Below are 25,430 nucleotides of genomic sequence, written 5' to 3'. Positions count from 1 at the left end.
GATCCTCCATTGGTTTTCTGCATCGTCTGCTCGACTCAAGAGCTTCCTTAGTATAGAATACTGGATCCTGTATTATGGATCCTTAGTATAGAAAATAATGGATACTGGATGCAACATCCTCCATACCACTTTAGCTGGTCCCCTTGGAAATTAATCATAATCAGGACTAATATCATTATCCTCCATACCACTTTAGCTGGTCCCCTTGGAAATTAATCATAATCAGGAGTAATATCATTATCCTCCATACCACTTTAGCTGGTCCCCTTGGAAATTAATCATAATCAGGACTAATATCATTATCCTGGAAAAATTACTCACATCAAGAACAGACGCTCCAGATCTTTCTAAAATTATTTCTCTTCCTCGCAGTCAAAGGATAGCACAGGGAACCGAAGCGAGGCCGCTACGCTCCAATTTTGACCAGCTCACATTCCTACAACAGATGTTCATGTCTAATACGATCAAATTTGTGAACCGGCTCGGCATACACGTGCCTTGAGTGACCGGGATTCAAGCCCGTGACTGCTGAATACGGTGCTGTTTCTTGTATTCTGTCTATCTTGTGAACTCCTCTGACTGTTTGGTCGTCCCGGAGTATAAACAGAAAATTTATTTATTTATATCGAACAACTTTGTGCCAATAGGGCCTATAGAGTTGCCATTTTTCAGCAAGCCTACCAGCTGATGAGCTCTTGCCTGCAGCTCTAGAGAGCCTAGTGATATCTCGGGTGCTGTTCGTTCCCGAAAATGTTAATTTATATTGTATATACACAATATAAATTAACATTTTCGGTTATAAATTAACTTTGTACGTATTTCACGCTTTCATTTACATTTAATTATCATGTTATTTCTTGTTTTAGTTACCCCACTAGCATATACTGCCGTACAGGGATGAAATTGTACACTTCAAATTGAATAAATAAATGAATAAAATAAATAGTTTGTCTTCTCAGTCTTTAACCAGTGCACGTTACTAAATACTCTAGGTTCTAATACTTTTCATGTTTCGGATTTTCATTTAAAAAATGGTAGCGTTAGTCTTTGGTTGCAATTTTTCACATCATATAATCGGCCTAAATATTTTTGAGCCAGCATTGCCTGGTTCCTTCTTTTAACCTCTAAATCTTCAGCAAACTTTGACATCTCTCTCTCTCTCTCTCTCTCTCTCTCTCTCTCTCTCTCTCTCTGATAAAGTTCTATCGTATATAAAGATTGTAACTAAAAGCAACAATAATATCGGATAGTTTAACACAGCGCATGATATAGCAGTTGTAGTTTTATTATGATATATATAGTTAGGGAAGGGCGTTATGTGGTTGTTTTCCATTACTGTTATTAATGTATTTAATACCACTCTTATACCACATGAAATTAATAATATAATTTATTAAGCTATTCGCCTAAACTACTGTACATTAAGGTAACGTTTCAAGTATCTTACCGATACCCAATCAGACCGTGCTGTTGGGGAACAAAAATATATGTTCCAAAAGTATATGATGTATCAAAAGTATCAAAAGTATATGATGTATACTTTTTACCACAGTGAAAACTATAGTGAACCACGGTGCTGTTGGTGCTTAACAGTAAACTGGTACTAATATATAATGTATGCCGTGTGTTAAGCTTCTAACACAAGTTTACTGAGGACACAAAATGCACCTGTCATTTATGTAGACTGTAGAGGATATACTGTATGTGACGCGTAATTACTTTTTTTAACGCAAGTAAGCGTAACGTTTAGCGTCAAGTTTTTACGTAAGTAACTTTTCATAATTCAACCATATTGGCATTTTAGACTAGTCGACTGAAAAGGAAGGTTTTTTTCCTCTTAATTAATTTCAGCATATAATCTAATTACTAATTCACTCAGCTATTGTTATTATATAATAAACTTTATTACTGTTCTTTATTTATTAAATTATTCATACAGAACAGGATGCATCCAGTTACATCTTACGGAATAAAGTATGTACAATTATATAGATTTTTATTTTATATATTATTATACAAATTGATCATTATGATTTTTGTTTAATAATTAAATATTTTAACAAGTGAAAGCTTAAAACATATATGCTATCCTATAAAAAATAACATTTACAGAAAGTAATAGTTGAACGGGCTAATAACTGAATAATAGTTTAAAAAAAAAAAACAATTAGTTACTAAAGGAGTATTTGTAATACTGCATTATACCCCTTGAATCGTTGGCATAGGCTCTAAAGAGGTTCTAAAGACTAATAAGGAATTCAAATTGGCATTTATAAGATTGTATCGAGATAAAGTGCATATATATGCAGTTTGTTTAAAAGTGAACAGACAACATGAAAACGGCTTGAAGAGGATTTATAGATTTTTATATAGATTATATGCTTAATTATCTTTATAATGGGTTAATTATCTTTGCGTTCTCTGTCACTCATTTGGAGAAGGCTGGGTTCGATTCCCGTCGATGATTAGAGGAATTTTTTTAGTCCTCTTCAATGGTGACTGTTATTAGCATAAGGCAGGGGGAGTAGGGTTTCACCGACAGTTACCCTGGTTTTTCAGCCCACACAACGTGAAAATTGACTCATCAACACATATTTGTACAAAGAAACATATACAGTTATAAGTTTAAAAACAACATGAAAACGGCTTGAAGAGGATTTATAGATTTTTATATAGATTATATGCTTAATTATCTTTATAATGCGTTAATTATCTTTGCGTTCTCTGTCACTCATTTGGAGAAGGCTGGGTTCGATTCCCGTCGATGATTAGAGGAATTTTTTTAGTCCTCTTCAATGGTGACTGTTATTAGCATAAGGCAGGGGGAGTAGGGTTTCACCGACAGTTACCCTGGTTTTTCAGCCCACACAACGTGAAAATTGACTCATCAACATATATTTGTACAAAGAAACATATACAGTTATAAGTTTACACTTTGAGGCCGTTAAACTAATCATTTATTATTATTTTTTTAATGCTAACACAAACGTGCTATGTTTGCAATTGATATTAGTATCACTTGCAAAATGGCCAAATGATGCAAGGAAGGACAAAAAAAAAAAAAAAAAAAAACTGTGCAGTTCCGCTTTGAACTTTACCATGATATACAGCTCTATATCATTACATTATTTTGCTCTAGCACAATAATAAAGCATAAAAATTTGCTTTCTGCCTTTTATTCACTAAGGCGGTTTAGATTTGCCCTGCGGTCTTCTAGGAGGCAGAATATTAGTCCTTACACTTCGATCGACTTTTACTTTCCCCGGTAATCTGATGGACATGACGAGCACACGAAAAGTACTATCGTTCCCGGAACTCATGCCTGCGGGCTTAAATAGCGCCAAACTTTATCCACCTGAAGACACGCACGCTATTTCTATATAGTTACTCGCATTGTATTTAAACTATTTACTTATACTTGACTTGACTTACTACACTGTTGCTATGCTGTCTGTTAACAGAGTTTACGTAGACACGCACATCATAACATAATAATGGAATGCATTAATATAGCTTTCACTTATACAAAGTGAAAATCGTCAACTTCACAAAGTAGGACAAATTATTTAACATTTTCTATTAAAGAGCAAAAAGCCATATTGCCAAATACTGATAAACATTTACTTATGCAAAGCAGAAAAACTTAATTAACATGCAGCAGTACCAATAGTGTGACGCAAAAGACAGAAATACAGTGACGTAGCAAATTTCGATAGGAATGGGAGTACAAAAATCATTCTATTATCTCTTATTGAAGTAGCAGATAAAGTGAATACTTACGACCACAATCCGCTGACCTGACACATGTGGATAACGTACAATGCAACAAGTAGAAGGCGTATATCCATAGTACGGAAACCCCCGTCAGGAACGTCGGCACTGTCGCTATCCCCTCCCCCCCACTACCAAGACAGCATGGCGACCTCGACGTTTGGCTTCTTGACCTCCTTGCTGTAGTGCGTACCGATCGTCCGCTGCCGAGGAGCGAACACCACTTACAGTCTGTACGTACGAACCGCGGTGCGTTCTATGTCTCGCGACTACGGAGTTCGCGAGTTTTCAGGTGCGGATGCTGTTCTGTAGTCCCGTCAATCCTGAAGTCCTTGGAGCAGAGGTGGGCTTTCCTTGCTAGCTTTCTGTCGACACAATTCTCGTGAGCACCAAATTCACGGTGGAGCGAAATTTCGTGTTAATATTTGTGTTTTCCTCTTGAGTGATGCCATTCCTAACTAATATTCATGGCGCTCTTGTTGTTCTAGTAGGTGGGCGTGATTAGGGTGTTCCTTGCCACATACTTGATTTTGTCATGCCCGGAAACAGTCCCAAAAACAGCCTTTGACCTTCTTACTGTCAGCCAATAAATTATAACAACTGCCTTCCAACTTTCTAGTTTTCTGCTTTATTCTTCTGTCAAAGCTATAAACACGTGACAAGGAGGTTGCACAAAACCTTCTAAAAGGAGGATCGTGTTGTTTCACTTCCTTTCCCATACCCCATCTATCTGTGGTCGTTTTCAAATGAGTAGGCATGACAACGAGCGGTCTCTGACATTGTCATGTCGCACAGCAGTCTGCCATCTCTCCATGTTACATCTGTTCCGATCCCTTTTTGCGCGAGGGTCACAACAAACCTCCTACATAGGTACCGCTGTGATGCACGCGGGTCTGCCGACAGGCACCCTGCAGGGGTCGCGGCAGGCACTGAGAACCGGCACTTGGAGTTATGTCGGCAAAAAGGAGGGCGGGAACTGGCTGCAACAGTGACGGTTGCGGATGACCCAGTAGTAAGCGGGAAAGAGTGCTTGATCGGTGACTAGCTTCGGGGCCAGTCATGCATGTGTGTTATCCTGAAAAACAGCGTGATTATGAAAATCCAACAACAAGGTACTCCTTGATGCTCCCAAACATACTGAAATTCTCCCGCAAACACAATTCAGAATTATGGCTACTCCGATGACATATCTCGAACTACGGTGAACACTTGAGTACCTTCGCTAGTTATCCATTCAAGAATGGGATGGGGGGGGAGGAGATAAGAGACGGTGATCTCAAGAATAATGAAAGGTCAAGAGGAAGTCTCTCCTCTACTGTATAGAGCAGATATGTAGGACAACGTCTTAATGACACTTGGAAGACTTTTCACTGTGCACATGACATCTTTATGCCTACCCCCAACCCACCCGCCTTCATCCCTCTTGGAATTGTATTGACAAACAGCAACAGTTGAACGACTTTGTTCAGAGCCACTGGAGTGAGTTAATGATTACAGAACGTAACAGAGTAGGAATTCTAAAAGTAATGAAATCTGGTTAAAGTAACCTAACATATAATTTTGCAATTAATAAATCACAACTGCAGTGTTTATACATGTTTCGTAATTGAATACATATTATTTATTTATTCATGTATTTTTATTTATTATTTTTTTTTCAGCTATAATTGCTGATACTAACAAGTTATAATAATGTTTATCCACTCCCGGAATGTACGAGAATTATATTCCGAATTCTTTTCTGCGATGCAACAGCGATACATCTCTAGTTTCGGATTGAATATCCAGTAAATTTCGTTAATTAAAATCGTTAGTAGTAGAGTTATTTAACGCTAAGTATGTATAATGTAAGCTACGCGGAATAGTCGTCACCGTGTAAGCACCTCTGATCCTATGCTGCCGTACCGGCATATAAACAAAAAATTATTTACTATTCTGTAGATTTTTATTGTGCAACCAAGCGGCAGACAAAAATCAGTTTGGAAACTTTTATGAAGTACAGCACTTCCGTTATATGTGAATGGTTGGAGGAAGATTATGAAGATTATGTTCATACAAGTTCCATCGTGGTAGCACGGTAGTTATAATACCGTCCTCTTCACACTCGGTGGAAACAACACACATGCGCATCCCGTCAATGACGCGAGGAACTGTTATAGGCTTTTTTCGCTTAATGGCCGAGTTAGTGGGTCTCAGGCGAGGACAGCAAGGTTTTTTCCTCCGGGAAACTTGGATTTTTCGTTCAGACAAACGAACCAGAGAACATACGTTTATGGAGATAATGCACATGGGTGACTGAGGTTGTTCTCAGGTAATTCTAATGTGACAATTAAAAAAAAATATACACTGCTCGACAGAACAAATGTTTTTCATGAATATTTTATTGCGAACGGTGTCGCCGAAGGCGAATATTTGATATTAGAGGCATCCTGGCATGCAAATTCCGAGTATCCAATAGAAATCGATCTGCCACCGTACAGAGCCGCACATTATGCAAATTATTCATACCTATAAAAACACGGGTCGCAACCACATTTCATTTTCGGTTTTTGGCTTGCTCAGTGGGACTTCCACATCTCCAACACTCAGGATGGTAGGTCATCGTCGTTTAGATGATTCTTTGAGCTGGTGGGCCGTTGGACGACTTGAAGCTTTGGAGTTTCAGGGCGGATGTGGCACGTTGGCTTAATGTGTCATGCTGCAGTCTCAGCATTATGGAAGCAGTTTCAGTAGACAGGAACCATTACAAGAAGAGCTGACCAAGGTCTCAACCAGAATAGACAGCTATCTCATTCCAAGAGCAAAGCCCTGTCATCAACTGTCTTTTGAGGTTGCTACGGCCACAGGTTAAAACATTTTAATTGGACTGTGTTTATAAGCAATTCAAGTGGACTCTATGCAAGTAAGCCAATGGTTCCTATCCTATTAACCCCAAACCACCGCAGAGCTCCTCGAAACTGAAATCATGAACATGTGACTTGGAGACATGACAAATGGGGTACAGTTCTGCGTTTTTTGATGAATCCCTTTTAGCCAACAAACAGATTCTAGATGTTATTTCATCTGGAGAGAACGGTGTGTGCGGTACCATCACTCCAACATCAGAGAAAGGGACTGTTACGGTGGATGTGGTATTCTCGTGTGGGGCGGAATAATGATCAACTGCCGCATCCTTCTTCATGTTTTTGATAGGAGTGTCGTAACTGCGCAGAGGTACCGAGAACAGTTCCTCGAACCCTTTGTGCGACTTTGTAGTGGTGCGGTTGGCCCAAATTTTTTTTTCATGCAACGTCATTGCACATAGTGATCACTTGGTGAGCTAAGGTCTATGGTGGTAGAAAAATGGGATTTGTTGCCACAGAATCTTATTGACACCCTTATATCGAACATGATTCACCGCTGCCAGGCCGGTTTAGCCGTTGGAAGGGATCATAAGCTGTATTGATGTCATGTGACCATGTTTTCGAGCGCCTTGTATCGACTTCGCTAATGTAACCTTTTTGATAATTCTTATACAACCCCTATAAATGTACCTTATACCTGTTCAAAGTTTCTTGCTGTCTCCCCATTTCGTTGTCATTCTATGGCACACCACCATACCAAATTTTGTCCTCATGTTCTATTAGTTTTGTCGAGAAATATATATATATTTATATACACACTAAAATGAAAATTATATGTATATACTATATACAAGTGGCATCGAAGTAGCTAGTACTCATGATATGATGGTTTTAAGATTTGATAGGCTGAAAAATCTCTAGATATACAGTAGGATATAGATATGTTGAAGATACAAAGTACAATATATCCATGCTGATCGCCTAAGGCAGCGGTCCTCAAAGTGTGGTCCGCGGACCACAATCGGAGTCCCCGACTGTGGGGGTTCCCTAGACCCTTTCAGGGTGTCCGCGAGGTCAAAACTATTTTCATAATAATACTAAGACTAAGACTTTGGGGTCCTCAATAATTTTTAGAGTATAATGGGGTCCCGAGACCAAAAGGTTTGAGAACCGCTGGTCTAAGGCATAGTCTGTGACAGCTTGTTACGCCTACCGCTGGTAATACTCCTAATTATACTAGATTTCACTTGAATTCCTAAGAATTAAAAATTGAAAATTAATTACAAATACATAAAAAGCTGACATAATTTCTGATATATTTCTGTGGTGATACAATAACTTTCCCAAAACGTTTTAGTGGTACATTAACCAGAAAAGATTGAGAACTCCTGGTTGAAGCGTTTATTTTCGTACACTTCGTGACCCTGTTATTTTCTTAGTCAAAAGAGCGCGATAAAAATCTCTTTCGAGTTTGCTTATTATATTCTTAGATAACCTTCACGTTTTCAGAGCTGTAAAGAAACACTAATTTTACATTACTATTAAATAGCTTAATTTTAATTTTGAACTTAATTGCCTTGAATCTCCATACTGTTTTCGGCATGCTAAAGGCCATCTGTGCGTTTGAATTACATAGTGATTATATCCACTATGTAACCTGTGAGGATTCATAATTGTTGAAACATTCCCAAGCACCACTTACCCACCACTAGCTTGTACGACATCTTGTACACTTTCTGAGTGAAATGCTTCATTGTTTCTTCTGTGAACTTGGTACCTGATATCATTAAAATATAGGTTAAATTTAGATTCGTCAGACTACATCATAGTTTTCCAATCATCTACGGTCCAGTTTTTATGTCTTAACCCTATTATCTTATCTATTATAAGATAATAGGTTAAGATAAACCTATTATCTTAACCCTAAAACCCGATTGTTTTATGCGCAACTGTTAAAATTGGTTTCTTTCGGGGGCCATACTCTAGATATCCATGTTATGCAATTCTCTTTGCAATATTTTCTCAGAAATCGGTTGATGAGATTCTTGGGTAACTGCATCAGTTCTTGTCCTTATTGAAAGCCCTTATTATTGTTCTCTCTGAAACACCGGCAAATTTAGTTGTTTCTTTTACACGATGTTTACACCTGCCAAATGCTATCGCCCCTTTTTGCTACTCACTGGCATCTTTTCTGAGCTCCATCTTTCATGGTGGAAACATTTGCTTCTTCAGTCACGGCTGGTATACGTGGGGATAGAGAGACCGGGTTAGCCTTGTATTCTAATTTCAGTTTCATTTAAATGCAAAGGTTGGACAAAATAATATCGGTAGAGAAACCATCGTAGGCACAGAAGGAGTAGGGCAGAGTAATGGTAATAGTGAACTATTCAAAGTCTTTTTATTAGCTTAGTTTATTCGATATCATAATGTTCCAGCATAAGACATCCGTTGGTGGAAGTACTAAACACCAAACAACATATTGAAAAAAAATTATTGAGATCATCTCTGATGGATGTAAGAGCATAGAGAGGTGCCGATACATATTCAGGTCGCACATTGGTCATTAGTCGTAAGAATAAAATTTACTAAAGTGTCAAAAAATAAATAGCAGCACAAGATATGTTAATAAATTAAAAGAAAAGTTAATTAATGAACAGTATGTCGAAATACTTCATAATGGATACGAGATCCTCTGATAAATGATATATGTAAACAAAGAAGGTAGTTGATGAATTGGAACATGGGCTAAGAAAGAAGATACTATACTAGGCTTGGTAATAAAGTTCCATACTGGTGCTGTCATGTTCAATGCGTTTGAAAATAAGCGGAAGTGTTATGCTGTAGTTCAAACTTCCTCCAACAGATGATGGTGCAGAGATTGTTCAGGCGCCTCCGTAGCCAGGTGGGCAGGAGCAGCAGTGCGTAGCACACGCTTCTTGATTAGACCGGGGTTCGAGCCCGTGACCACCAAATACGGAGGATGCGGAAAGGTCAGGAAATGACCACCGCATATCCCCGGAGTAATATGGCCTTAGTTGCTAATGCTCCTAAAAACCAAATAACAAAAAAACAAGAGATTGTTCAGAAGGCTAAAAGGTTGCAAATAACAACCAGTTTCATTAATAACGTAACATTCCGGGTAACATTGTGCCCCTCGTGGGTAGAACAGTTGGTAGGGTCATCGTCTTCCCCACACCGGGTGGAAACGTTCGAGTCCCGTCGATGACGAGAGGAATTTTTATGGTCCTTATTCGCAACGTGGCTAAGTTACTCGGTCTCAGGCAAGGGTAGCATGGTTTTTTTCCCCCTCGGAAAGTCTGCTTTTTCGTCCAGCAAACAGAAAATGGACCTCAGAACACGCGCAATTTACGGACTATACACGGAGCAATATGGCCTTAGTCGCTGATGAGCCTAAAACCCTACAACAACAACAACCGTGTAACGATTTTGCATTGAAGCAACGAACGAATATTAGATTGTGGTTTAAATTAGGAAAATTTGCAACAGAAGCATATGAAATGTTAAAAACTGTTTATGGCGATGAAATGTTCAATGGTATCAATGGGTATGAATGGATTAAGCGGTTCAAAATCGGACGTGCGTATGATCGCGATGACACAAGAAGTGGGCGTCCGTCAGCCTCTCGAAATTAGGAGAGAGTTGCAAAACTTCTCCAAACGAGTGGGAGACAATGACGGATCGTGCCGACGAGGCTGCAACGTAGGCTAGTAGATAAGATATAATCAAAATATAATAATATATGGGCCGACTTCTCCGCCCGTCAACTTCCCATCCAGGGCTTCCACTGATACGTATTGTGCTATCAGTCAGATCCACTCCACTCCACTGCTCACATTTGTCCGACTTTCGTCGATATTTGAAGTTTCGGTAGTAATGTGTGTTTTACGTATTATGGTCACTAACTATAAGTATAATCTTCCCCCTTTCTCATCCGTGCTTCTAAATATGGGGAAACGATAGAGTTTTTTCTTATAGAACTCAGGCATTGGCGAAGTTGCATAAGAAAACATTTAACGGTAATTCATGGTATAAAAATAACAATAAGGCAAAAATATGAAATTAACTGATAGTTTAAAGAGAAATTAAAAGAACTAAAGAAGGTACATGTATTTGTTTTAATTTTCGCTTATATCTTTGAGCGTCAGTAAAAACAAGATTTTCTAAACAAATGGAGAGGCAGGAAGAATTGAAATATGCACGTAACGGCAGAAACGTTACATGGACATAGGAAATTAGAGACAGTGAGAAGCAGTCCGCTTCCCGCATGTGGGAGCGGGGTGGGGGTGTTTTCTAGGACTTGGTAATATATGGATCTAGGTCAGTGATTATCAACGGGGGTGTCGTGGCACTTCAGAGTGACGCAAACATTAAAAGGATGTCAGGAAATTAAGAAAAATTGCATTCACGTTAATGGCAGCTACCCTTTGTAGCGGAGTCGGATACACATTTTTAACTTCAAGAATATTTCAAATGACAACAGTTTAAAACTAGTTTATGTAATTAGTTGTAGATCAAGTCAAGAGCACATAGATCAAGTGTAAAGAAAATTTGCCTAGGCTTTATCATAATAAAAGTTAATGTTGCAAAATCAAAGTTAAGTCAAACAGCAATTAATTGCAGTGACTTTTTTAATGAAAATCCCAAACACGAAAGTTATTAGAACCAATAGTATTTAGACTGTTTGTGTGTGTGTAGGGGGGGGGTAAGGTTGGGAAGATAGAAAGATAACTTGTTGACATTAAACTTAAATTTCTTGAGATTGTAATTTTCAGGAAATCCATATGAAGCAAGGTTTTCCAAAAAGCTGAAGTTGAAGAGATAAATGAGCAAGATGAAAAGTTGGTTCTGGAAGTTTGAAGTTGGACAGTAAATGAAGGTTTACTGGTTGTGGACGTGTTCGGACTGGTTTGGAAGAGAGGGAGAAGGGGAATTATATGAGCCAATTCAGAAGAACAGTGTCCGTGGAAATGTCTCTAGAAGAGACATGCGGAAAAAATAGAACGTCTATGAGAGTTGAGAGATTTTGTTAGAGACTAATCATTAATTAACCCGACAATCCTCTTTTGAATGTAGTCTAGAAGCCTGAGAGAGGTTTTAGGAGCACAACCCCAGATGTGGGAACAATATTACATGATAGAAGGAAGTTGAGATTTGTACAGAGTGAGTAGTTATTAACAAGACAGTAACGTCGAAAGCGAAAGAGAAAACCCAGTGTTTTAGATGCAGAGGAAGCAATATCTGTAATGTGCTTAATCCAACAGAGATTAGAAGTCAGGGTAATCCCTAATAGAGAAGTGTGATCTTGTCTAGAAACTGAGCATCATCGAAGATAAGCATGGGAGCCAGAGACTCCTTTAGGCACTGGCATAAGACAGGACTGTGTGTTATTAGAAGAGTTTAAATCAGCGTTACCCAACCTTTTTCGACCCAACACTACCCCCCTCCTTACGAAATCTTTTTCTGCCCAACGCCCCCCTCAGATTAAGTATATGCCAGTGCTTCCTATTCTTCCCTTAAAATATGAATAATGCATAAAAGGTATTTTCAATTATTATTATTACTGATTTTTTTTATCATGCCTTTTTATTGCACTTAGATTACACATTGAATTCTTAATATGGTTTTTTAATAAAGATACATAGTTATAGAAAAGAAATAAAATAAGATTTATTTTAAAATACTAGTGTGATCCTTGAGCTTGATGAGTTTTGGCTAACTTCACAATATCTGGAGTATACTTGGATAGTAATAGTCTTAAGTCACCACGACTAACAATATCCAAACTGTTTCGATTCTTCACTGGTTTGCGATTCACTGCACTAAATCGTCGTTCGACGAGATAAGAAGATGGAAAGGCAATACAGTAAAAAAAATTTTTGCTTTTCTCCATAGAGCAGGAAATTTCACATGATGTTTTAATCACATGACTTTATGTCCGCTGCTGTTGAAGTTTTGCTGCGATTCTTCATCATTTTGAAGCTCAACAATTTCTTCTTGCAAACTACGGTAAGTTCGTTCTTGGTTTTCTGCTTTGCAAATGAATGGATTTGTTACCCAGACAGGTACTGTATTTCCAAATCAATCAAATCTTTAAAGCGATTCTGAAAGTCACTTTTCAGTGAATGCAGATGTAAGCAATATTCTTCCAACTCACAGTCTAAATAGGATGTTTTTATGCTGTTCGTGGTAAGAAACTGCAAAAAACCGCTTCTGCCAATGTTATGTTTAAACAACTCAAACTTCATTATGAAAGCAGACATCGCAGTTTTTTGCCTTAACTAAATTGAAATTATCGCCCTGAAGCTGTATATTCAGCATGTTCAGATGCAATCAAGACAGCATCGGAACATTACTAGTGCCGGGCCGTGGCTAATATTCCCCATTCCTTGATATGATACTGGCTGCTATCAGAATTTCTTTACTAAAGAGCACACACTATTTATAGTGTTATTTCCATGAATTGAGACTATTAAATACATTCTAACTGGGGATAAAACAATTTAAAAATTAATGATTTGTGTATTAAATAAAATTAAACTTAAATGCTTCAACTTTCGCATCAGACCGCCAAATGTCAACGCCCCCCCCCCCCTAAAGTTTGCAGTCACTCCAACTGAAAGGCTGTAATGCCACCCGGGGGGAGCGCTACCGCCCACTTTGGGAATCCCTGATTTAAATGAATCTAAGTTATCTTTGTCCCATTGGAGAATTCCCTGAAAATTAGCATTTAAGGAAATAGCAATGGATATTCGAGAAGTTGAAGCTGATTGAGCAGGGCAAGGTTTCTCAAAATGGAAAGTAGAATGCAATGTGCTATCATCAGCAAAACTATGGATAGAATTTGCAGTAACTGGAGAGGGTCATTATTATAGCAGAGGAAGGAGTGGGAAAAAGAACTGAACCTTGGGGAACACCAGCATTACTGGAGAAGTTAGAAGAGAAAGAGCCATCTACCATCACTCTCAGTGAGCGTTCAAAGATAAAACTGTATATCCAATTACAAAAAACAGTCAGCAGTTCGTAAGATAGAAGCTTGTTAAGATCTTTATGCCAAACATGGTTGAAAGCCTTCGAGATATCAGTAGCCACTTGAAAGACTTAGAGATATCAATAGCAACTTGAAAGCCTTCGAGATATCAATAGCAACTTCTTGAATTTAACCAAAGTTTTCCATTGAATTTCTCTTCAGATGGGTACCATAAGCCAGTATATCACCAGTGGATCGACACTGATGGAATCCATACTGGCGGTTATTGATCAGATGGAAAGTTTCTAGATAGTTTGATTTGACGGTTAATAGATTTTTCCACTCCTTTAGAAAGAGTAAAAGAAAGTACAATGGGACGATAATTGGATGGGAGGGATTTGTCATCCTTTTTAGGAACTGGCTAGATATGAGCAAATTTCCAAGCAGAAAGAAAAACACAAGTGGAACAGAGTGTAAAAAGGCGACACAGAACAAGGAGCACCGTTTTTTTGAGAATAAGTGAAAAAATACCATCAGAATGTGGAGCTCTCTTGTCATCAAGATTGTTCAAAATTCTTCTGACATTCTGACATCCTTTTAATGGAAAACCACAGGAGACATTGAGTGGAGTATACTGGGAATGGTAGAAGGTGGCTTACCAAGATTTTCAATACAAGAGTTAGAAGGAAAATAGGATGCTAGTAAGTAAGCTTTATGTTTAGCTGAAGAGGCAATAAAATCATTAGGTTTTAACAGAGGTGGGCGTTTAGATGGGTAAAAGTTAGGACTAATATCTTTTCTACTCTTAGCTTATTCGAAACCTAATTCGGGCTGATTAATAATTGCAAGCTTTAGTGTATCCAGAATACAGCATTCAAATCTCCACCTGCAGGATGCAAGCCAATTGTGACATGTATGATTCTTACCTTGAACAGCCTTAACACCTTTACTGGAAACACAAGGTTTAAATAAAGGACGTGATTTGAAGGTGGAGATTGGAATAAAGGTTTTCTTCCCTAAAAGAATAATTGACATTGGCATCAGAAGATTAGTAATCCAACCAAGTAAAAAGAATCCAGTCAATAAAAAGAGAATAGAAACTTGCCATATCATCCCATTTTGCATTCTTATAATGTCATTCAACAGGAAGCTGGAAACAGTCACGAGAGAAAGCCGCCATTGGAGAAGAGACCACACCAAGTTGGTTTGGTGAAGACAAGTTGGCTTTCTCATAGTGCTGCAATATTCTTCCATGCAGCAGTCCTTTAACGAGCTTGCTTAGGACTGGCATGAAGACGACCGGTTGGTAGGAATCTGGTAGGTTCGATGGTTTTTTGGGATTTTTTAAGATGAGTTTAAGATTCGCAGCTTTCCTATCAGTGGGGAAGGTTCCTGCCTGAAGGCAGCTGTTTAATAAGTTTAGAATCAGATCAGGGGTGTACTCCACGGTTTTCTTAATTACTTCCGGCTCCAGCAGGTCCGGTCCTGGGCATGTGTTGTTTCTGATCTGGGTTGCCGCCGCAAGGAGTTGCTCTCTGCAGAACTGGAGCTCCCAAGTTTAGCATTTTATAGTTGTCGTTGTCTCAGCAGGTTTGGAACTGGTCAGTAGTGGTCGGAGTAACTGGGTTTTGGAATGCCACATCTAGCATATTGATGATGGATTGGTGCCAGGATATAGTCATTTTCACCTTATGGGTTATGTTCGAAACGGGAAGTTTATTAGTGATAATCTTGTATACCACTCCCCAGGGGTCCTCATTTCCAGCAGTAGACACAAGAGCCTCCCAAGTGCATGTCTTGCATTCCCTGATTTCGGCCGTGTATCTGTTTCTGGCCTCCCTATACAGTTGTCAAAGAGCTTCAACCTCAAGTGCCGGCCAGGACCTCCTCGCCCGCTGGAGCGATTTTCGTTTTGCGATTACCTCTCTGTGGAATAGTTGGAGCTGCCGGCACCACCAGGGAACCGCGCCAGGGGTGGGATTTTTTTCTCCTTATAGCCTGGTCGCATGCATTAGTGATGATCTTTGTAACTTTCCATTGGAAGTCGTTTGGTTCAGGCATTTGTTAAAAATTTGTTAAAAGTTTAAAGGTGTTATTGCTTACTGATGCAATACCTCTTTAAGTCTGGATATTTGAATCAATGAAGAACTATTTGAATAGATACTATGATGTGGAATTAAGAATTTGATTGGATACTATGATGTGGAGTGAAGAATTTGATTGGATACTATGATGTGGAATGAAGAATTTGATTGGATACTACGATGTGGAATGAAGAATTTGATTGGATACTATGATGTGGTCACAAAGGAACTGGATGCAGGGAATAACTTTGATATCATATATTTGGATCTTAGAAAGGCTTTCGATACTGTTGCACATGGAAGACTGCTGCACAAATTGGAGCAGTGTGGCATTGGAGGCAAATTGCTGCTATGGATAAAAGGATGGTTGAGTGGGAGAAGACAGAGAGTGGTAATCAATAGACACTGCTCATCGTGGACTAATGTTATTAGTGGAGTCCCTCAGGGTTCAGTGTTAGGTCCATTGTTGTTTTCTGTATTCATAAATGATATTGATGATGGTATATCAAGCTTAATGTCCAAGTTTGCAGACGATAAGAAGGTTGATAGGTTTGTTAAGGACACTAATGACAGTACGCTGCTGCAACAGGGTCTAGAAAAGTTGAGCAGATGGGCTGAGAGGTGGCAAATGAAGTTTAACATTGACAAATGTAAAGTACTACATATGGGAAGCAGCAACCCCAGAGTGACGTGTCAACTCTGTGGGTAACAACTCTGTGTGTCGAAAAGGACCTGGGGGTAATTGTGCAAGGAGATATGAAGTTTTCTGAGCAGTGCAGACGGTCTGCAAGAGTAGCTCATAGTGTCTTGTCAATGATATACAGGAATGTTTCTAGCAGGGATAAGGAGGTGATTATCCCCTTGTATAAGGCAATGGTCAGGCCACACCTTGAGTACTGTATACAGGTCTGGAGGCCTCATTTTAAGAACGATGTAGAGCTGTTGGAACGAGTACAGAGAGAAGGGCAACAAGATTAGTGAATGGAACAAAGGGTTGCTCTTACGAAGAAAGGCTTAAATTTTGCAAATTATAGTGTCTGGAGACTAGGCACCTGCGAGGTGATATAATTGAGGTGTATAAAGCCTTGAATGTTTTGAGCATGCTCAATGCTGATGGAATTCTTCTTCTTGCTCAGAATAATAATCTGAGAGGGCATAAATTCGAATTGAGGAAAGACAGATGTGCGGAAATTTGCCTTTAGCCAGCGTGTAGTTGGTTGGTGGAACAGACTTCCATCCTTTGTTGTCGAAGTTGATAGCCTAAATAAATTTAAGGCTGAGCTGGATAGGTATTTGGAACGAACGGAGGGGCGAAATGGGAGCGGTTTTTTTTGGCTGATGCTGCATAAGCTTGCTTTCTTGCATGATATGTCTCTACTAATGCTAACTATGTATTATTATGAATCTGTGTAGAATAATGAAATTGTTTCGCTCTCTTTTACTGTTGTAAGTTGTTTTCTTCAGAAAATCCGCTTAAGGCATTGCAGATCAACTGATCCCCTGGAATATACTGCCGTGAAGGGAATTTGTCTCTCACCAATGCAACACTTAAGTATCTTGGTAGAACAAAAAAGGATTTATTTATTTTATATTTTCAACCTATAATTAAGCTATTTTTTAAAATTTTTCAAGGAATGAAATTAATAAAATTTCAACAGACTGCAGAATTGTTACCATGAGAGATTCTAAGAACCTTCTGAGAAACATTTTTACGATAATACTAAACGGGCGATGAAACCTATAATGGGGACCATTTTATGACAGAAGCGACCTCATCCATGCACCAGTCTCAAGGACGGCAAATGAATATATCAATGGTACACTTTCATCGAGCGGGATTGGTACGTGTTTCTTTGCATCACGACACTACCGGCCTACCTCCAGTACTCTTCACGTGGGATGAATTGGGAATTGAAACGACAGAAAAAACTTGCTAACATTACATTTTAATTCCCTTAGGCTATAATCTCAGGGATAACATATATCGAGTGGTGTTATTCCAGAGGCAAGAAGAAGAGAGGGAATAAATTAATAAAAAGTCTCTTAGTGTAGAAGTGTTCTGAAGGTTGAATTCTACTCTCGTGGGTTGCTTGATTGGTATAACCTTCCTCCCCACACTTGGTAGAAAAGACCTTAGTTCGAATTCGTCAATGACGCGAGGAATTTTTATGGTCCTCTTTAACATGTATGAGTATTCCGTCTCAGGCGAGGGTTGCCTGGTCGTTCTCAAGGAAACTGGTTTTTCGTCAAGCAAACAGCAAACAGACCAGAACACATGAAATTTACAGACATATTATATACGGCACAATATGGCCTAAGTTGCTAATGCGCCTAAACATCCTAAAACAACCAACCAATTTTTTGTGCTTTCCACTAAATATGGACTCAGTTGTTCATGACTTTGGGATCTATGACGGCCTCCGTAGCCGAGTGGGCAGGAGCGGGAGTGCAGTAGCACACGCTCTTTGAGTAGACCGGGGTTCAAGCCCCTGACTGCTGAATACGGTCGATCTGCCAACCCGCACTGGACCAGCGTGGCAGATTATGGTCCATTTCCCTCAACATGAATTGTTGAGGAGGCTTCCATCCTGCAGTGGGTTGATAATGGCTGCACTTTACTTTTACTTTTACCCACTGCAGTTTATCATTCGTTGGTTGAAAGCCAACTAAGAAGAGTACAGTGTGCCAATAGCGACCGAGCAGCACTGACACGCTATTGATGCGAGTGGCAGTGACGTCGATGTGAAACTGTCGTGTGTTGGGATACAATTTAGAGGGTAATATGTATATATGTATGCCACTTTGTTGCTAATTTTAAGTAAATACTTTTCTCGTTTTACGGCGTATATTGTAAATAGCAATATTTGTAGACTGAAATAATTAAATATACAGTAACTTCTTGCTTGGTCCACAGTGGCGGACAAAAAATTGCATCACCTTAAAAAAATTAACATTTGTAGTGCAACGTAAAAGATATTGTTTGATTACAGTCATTTTGTTTGTCGAAGAGCAAAGGTATTGCATCAGATAACGCTTCTATTGCATCAGACAGTAATTTCAAGATATTGCATCAGCCGTTTCTATAAATACGGCGTTGGAAGGTTATACACGCTCGTTAGTATCCTGTTTTGCGGAGGTGTAAGCATGTTCAGTTGACACCAAGAAAAAAAAAGTCTAGCTGTTGTTCTGTCCCAGGAAGGGCTTTCTACGTGAGCTATTGCTGATAGAATAGGCTGCCACCAGTCAACAGTATCTCGGGTGCTGAAATTAAAGCGTGAAACCTGTGATGTGAAGAGAAGACCTGGATCAGGCCGTAAGAGAGTGACTACTCCTTCTCAAGATCGATATTTGATACGGCTATGCCTTCGTAATCGCCATGCTAGTGCTCCTGATCTAAAAGTGGACTTTGAGATGGCCTCTGGTGTTGAAACAAGTGCACGAACTGTTCAAAGACGGCTTTCGGAATGTGTGTCTGCATGCCTATCGGGCCCAAGGAGAAGCCTTTGTTGACCCAACAAATGAGAAAGAAGCGACTTGCTTGGCCTAAAACACGTTTCATGGACAAAAAAGCAATGGGACACCGTTATCTTTTCTGACGAATCAAAATTCAACCTACATGTGGGAACATGTGTTTTTTGTAAAGGGCGGCTCCTTAAACGTCAGTTCATCTCTGTCTCGTATCTCTGTGAAGAACAGTACCACTGTAAGAGGGCTAGAATTGTGGGTGGTGTAGGTTTGTGTGTGTGTTCTGTCTGGCCATTTGGCTACCTAGAAGCATCAGTCACCTGGAGAGATGATTCTGGGTAGTCGTCCACACCACGGGAAGGTGGGCCAGTCCCAATAGTGCTCGCGCTGTCTCAATTCGAGACTCTGACCCACCTAATATTGCTAAAAGGCGAGCCTGATTCCTCCAGGGGGCACACTCCAGAGGAAAATTCAACTTGCATGGCTCGGATGGGAAGTGATATGTCAGAAGACGAAAATCGGTGGCATACCATCCTGACTGCATAACACTGACTGTAAAGTCCCCCGCCGGTCATAAAATGTCTGGGGATGCATAACAAGCAAAGGGGTGGGGCGAATTAAGTTTAATAACGGAACGGTGAATGCAGAAACCTACACTGCTATCTTGGAGGAGTGCCTGAAACCCATTATTAGGGATCACCACACAGACGTCCAAAACTGCATTTTTCAACAGGATTCAGCATCTTGCCACGCATCAAAATTGGTAAGTTTTATGCTATTTAATTATGAATTTGTCTTCTTATCTCACAAGGCTTAAAACATACTCACACCAATGTTTTTCCTCGTTTTTCCTCCCTTAAAGTGCAGTCATTCCTGAGAAATGCTGGCATTACAGTGTTCGACTGGCCCGGCAACAGTTCACATTTGAACCCTATTGAAAATTTCTGGTACATAATGTCGTCTAAAATTGCTTAGAAGAAGCCTACAAATAAGATTCAGCTTCAGGAAAGCATTTTAAGAGTGTGGTACCAAGAAATTGGACAACAGTATATCCAGAAGTTGAATAACCCTATGCCAGATCGTTGCAAGGTTGTAACTGCAGCTCAAGGAGGAACAACAAAATACTGAGGACTTATTTTGCTTATTTCCAGTACACAATAATATTACATTAACTTGTTATTTCAGTTTATACACGTAAATACAATAAATGTATGTTTGGTTGTCATGATTTCTCGTATTTCCATTAATTACGCATATTACCTTTGGGAAGATATTTATGGCAATTAGGTATATCAGGTGGAGTCTTTTTTATTGGATTTCATTCACAGAGATATATAGTGTGTTTCAAAAGTGATGGTCATAATTTAAAGGTGAACTGTACAGACTACAATATGCAAAAAAGCCTAGTAAACATGGGTCCTTAAGTGAATCGTTTTCGAGATATTGCACATTTCTAGTTGGGATCCACCACTGACAAGGTGAACTGTACAGAGTTGGGATCCACCACTGATTTGTTTGTTTAAGTTAGGTTATGCTCATTTTCTCCCTTTCCCCTCTCTCAATGCTCTGAGATGTAGCAGGCATACTAGTACTACTTGTCAAAGGATAGTCAACATGGAAAGGTTACAGCAACGAAGAGTATGGGGACGTGCACTTCATTTTTGGTACAGCCAACGGCAGTGCACTCGAGCTGCACGTTTGTACTAAGAAGCATTTCCCCGCTGAAGGCAGCCCAACAGGCGCACATTCATCAGAGTATATCAACGCCTTAGAGAACATGGGCGCTTTGCTCAAGGAATGCGAGCAGGTAGGCCCAGAAGCATAACACCTGATGTTGAGGAAAAGGTGTTAGAAAGAATAGAACAAAATCCAGGAATTTCGACAAGGAGGGTTGCTCTGCAAGAACGTGTACTGAGCCATAGCGGTGTGTGGCGAATTAATTTTACAAGGTCTCAGCAATATAGACTACCCTCCCAGAGTGAACTTCTTCTGCCAGTGGATGCAACAACAGTGTGTCCTGAACCCCCAATTTTTAAAAAAACATTTTGTTCACTGACGAAGCTGGGTTTACTCATGATGGTATTTTTAATTTCCATGACTATCACGTTTGGTCCGACGAAAATTCTAATACAATTCACGAGTCACAACATCAGCAACGTTTCTCGTTGAATGTCTGTGCAGGACTACTAGGAGACCACCTATTTGGACTACACTTTCTGCCAAACAAGCTAACAGGAGAGCTGTACCTTCAGTTCGTGCAGAATGTTCTTCCAGACCTCCTTGATGATGATAATGTTTCACTTCAGCAACCCCAGAACATGTGGTTTATGCATGATGGTGCACCGGCACATTTTGCTCGAGTTGGAACTCGGTATCTAACTAGAAGGTATAGTCAACGATAGATAGGTAGGGGTGGGCCTGTAATGTGGCCTCCCAGATCACCAAACTTAAATCCTATGGATTTTTGTATCTGGGATCATGTAAAAAGCTTGATGTACACCTCTGACATTAACACAGTTTAGGAATTGCAGCGTCGGGTTGAAGGAGCCTTTCAGCAAATCATAAATGATCCAGGAATGTCTGAGAGGATTCGCAACTCAATGCAGAGAAGACTACAAAGCTGCGTACGGATGCAAGGACAGCATTTTGAACACTTTTTGTAACATCCTGTAACATGTAATATTTGTAAAATCCTGTGGTGTTGAAACTAAAAATTAAAAATGTATTATATTATGTTTAATAAAACCACTCTTAGCAAAGGATTCACAGCTTTTTGCTAAACTAGTGCTTCCATAGTCAGTGGCTGATCTTAACAGAAAATGTGCATCATCTCGAAAACGGTTCATTTGCGGCCCGGAGTTCACTGAGACTTTTTTGCTTATTTTAGTTTGTACTTTTCACCCTTAAATTATTGACCATCGTTTTTGAAACACCCTGTATATCCCATCTAACAAATGCATTTCGAACATTTCTGCAACCCACAATGCAGCGCAAAACACATTACAGTATTTGCAAAATTCAAGTAATGCAGTTTTTTTTATCCGCCACTGTATGTAAGGCGGTGGGCAATTCAATACAATTAGTTTAGTATTAACTGGATGTAGTTTACTTCTCCATGCTCATAGCACAGTAGTTATGATCATTGATCCCAACACGGGGTAGAAAAGGCCTGAATTCGAAGCCCATCAATAACACAACAAATTTTATGGGGGGGTTTTCCGCAACGCTGCTTAGTCACACGTGAGGGTTACGTGATGTGTGTGTGTGTGTGTGTGTGTCCTGGAAAATTGTGTTTTTCGTGCAGAAAACAATTCAAATTATTATATTAGGGCCACCGGTAATTACTTACATATACCCGTATATATATATATATATTGTTAAAGATGTTAGTAATAGTGGTATAGGCTAATGGTGTAATTTACACAAAACGTTTTGCAAGTTATATTTCTGTAAACCGATAAAAACCAGTACGGCGTAACGGCCCAAGAAACATAAAATCTTATATACGCGCCAATGGTATCCTGGAAAATTTATTTACTTTGGATATATATATATATATAATGTCTGTAAACTGTGTGTGTTCTCTGGTCGATTTGCCTGTTTTGCTGGACAAAAAAAAAAAGCCCAGTTTCTGGGGGTGGGAACCTTGCTATCTACTCCTGAGACCGACTAACTCAGCCACGGAGTGAAAAAAGCCCATTAAAGTTCCTCGCGTCATCGACGGTATTTGAACCCGAGCCTTTTCCACGCGGTGTTGGGAGGACGGTGGCGATACCACTGTGCTACCCTTCAGACTCGTGCAGCAAACAAGCTCAGACTCACATTATTATATTAGAGCCACCCATTATTTCTTCCATTCGTGCAAAAAACTGACCGAATAATACACGCAGTTATAGACTCAGTATACTGTACTGTCTCATAGCCTTAGTTGCTTTAGTGTTTAAAACACGCCTAACCTAAAGTTGTTTATTATTGTAGTAATTATACTGCTAGGCATGTAATTTTCTAACGTGACAGTGAGTAGAGTATTTATGTACACGTCCTAGCCAATGAGTTTTTCAAGAGTTAATCCAAATATGATAATAGCCTAGAGTAATTTTCAAATAATAATAATAATAATCATAGTCGTTTCTCTTCTTTCCAAAACTGTTGCTGAACCACTCACATTTGAACGTGTTGTTTAAAGGCCCTCTTTATGATTATTTTTAACCAATAGTTTCTTCTTAACTAACTATTTATGCTTAAATTAGGTTTCTAATTTTAAGCATAAATAGTTAGTATGTTTGTTCGCAACTGAAATTCTTAGATTCTGTGTGTTTCATATAGACCCATCAGGCCTGTGAGTCCTTCGAAGTCTTTTTCAGTTTTTCGTTTCCAAGTCTTTTTCGGTTTTTTAGTCTTTCTTTTCCAAGTCTTATCCATTCTTTCTTACTTTTGACTAATTCGTAAAGTATTATTTATTATTTTGATAAATAAACTAATTATTATTATACTTTAATTTATTATTATTATAAGTTAAAGAATAATAATTAGTAGAGTGATAAAAAAAATTAGGAGAACCAAACTTCTGTTTATTGCATATAACTGGAAAGATATACGAGTAGAGCCTTTTGCAAAATTAGAAACGTAGTGTAATATTTAAGTAATAGGTGGTACAGTGTGTCTAGTTTATAAATATTTATTTATTTATTTATTTATCTATTTTAATTTATTGGCTGTATTTACTCGCTTCCATCATTTTTCCGATACTAATGCTAATAACATTACCAACAGGATCATCGTCAGAACGACCACTTCTTGTTTTCAGCAGCATTATTTTCTTACTGAAAGTTGTATTTCAGTCAGATCAGTAAAAGTAATAACATCATATCGCTCACTGGCTGCAATAGCGGCATAACTCAAAAATCGTAATTCTGAGATAATCAATGAGTTTAATGATTAATGTAGTTTAATGATTTTCATTAAACTGCATAGAAGTGCATCAGGCGAAATCTTTCAGGTCGTAAAAATTGCAATGACTCATCTCTGTCACCTTGAAAGGGTTTCCTGTCTTTCTGGCAGTTCTAGCTAATGTAACATATTGTGATGGGACGAATACAGGACCCGACTTTTGCAATCTTTTCATATTTTTCTATAATAATGAGTTGCACAGTCACCCTCGTTTTGTGTATGACCTACAACAAGAAAGTTGCATTCCATTACACTCCAATACTGGCACAACTCAAAAAGTATCACTGTTGTATACAGACCGAGCTCCATTCAGTCCCAAGGTTGGGGCACACTGAAGAAGTGCCACTGTTGATACTTCTCGATGCAGTAAAAACTCAGATGGCATAACGACACTAGTGTCACCTAGCGTGATAATATTGATCTCACTTTGTATTGTTATTGCATAAATGCAGAATCCACTGTCCCAATCTCGTCAGTTGTATTAACTCAAAAATTAAGAATTTTGAGTTGTGCCACTATTTCAGCCAGTGAGCGATATGAACATAAATTTAAAATTTGACATCTCCAAAAGTTGTTGGAAAATTACGAAATGTTTAATGAAACAGGAACTATCTGTATTAAACTCGACTTCGAATGACGCAAGATTATTATTAGTATTAGAATGGCCTAATGATACAAGGAAGTGGATTTATTTTAAAAATGCCAAAGGAAGAAAATCAAACTTTCTTAATTACTCATGTTTTTTTTTTCATCACCATAAATCAACCACCTATCATCATCATCATCAGCCATTTTCAATCCACTGCAGAATGAAGGCCTCTGCAGCAACTTTCCAGTTCCTTCTGTTTCCAGGTTTTCTTTTAGTTCCTCTTGGGTACCATTCCATTATTTTCTTAGTCTATCTGTCATGTCTTTGAGCTATGTGTCCTGCCTAAGTCCATTTCAGTTCTTTATTTTTGATAAGAATGTCCTTTAATTGTGTTTGCTGCCTAATCCATGTGTTTCTCTTATCCAACAGTCTGATTCCTGATGTAATTCGTTCCATTCTTCGCTGTGCAGTTTTCACCTTCTCTTTCATTCTTTTGGTGAGTACCCAAGTTTCACTTCCATAAGTCGTGGTGGGGCGTATACATTATTATACTGCTTCTCAGTACGTGACTGTATTTCCTGAATGCTACCATCCGAAATTTGTTCTTCTCTTCACTTCCAGCTATTTATCATTGTTACAGCTAATGATTTGTCCAAGATAAGTATATGAATCCACCTTTTCAATTTCTACTCCTTCAACGATTATGTCCCTTTCTGTGGCATACTTGTCCGTCTTTACTT

At 38.9% G+C, this 25,430-nt stretch overlaps 1 protein-coding gene across 1 annotated transcript in view; it reads right to left on the bottom strand.

Annotated features, from left to right (window-relative positions):
* The window catches only part of Wnt6 (Wnt oncogene analog 6), a 104,292-nt gene extending 100,281 nt beyond the window's left edge, over positions 1-4,011 (bottom strand). Inside the window, exon 1 of the mRNA XM_090380061.1 lies at positions 3,781-4,011. Within this exon, the coding sequence (XP_090236187.1) occupies positions 3,781-3,848 (68 nt within the window). The 5' untranslated portion in view covers positions 3,849-4,011. The remainder of the gene's footprint in view (positions 1-3,780) is intronic.
* Positions 4,012-25,430: the final 21,419 nt, after the last annotated feature.

The sequence above is a fragment of the Mastigoproctus giganteus genome, chromosome 8 (assembly GCF_048544385.1).
Source record: "Mastigoproctus giganteus isolate SK-2022 chromosome 8, ASM4854438v1, whole genome shotgun sequence".
NCBI classification, from domain to species: Eukaryota; Metazoa; Arthropoda; class Arachnida; order Uropygi; family Thelyphonidae; genus Mastigoproctus; species Mastigoproctus giganteus.
Note: the sequence above shows the minus strand (reverse complement) of the source record. Positions and strands in the feature narration are given on the sequence as shown.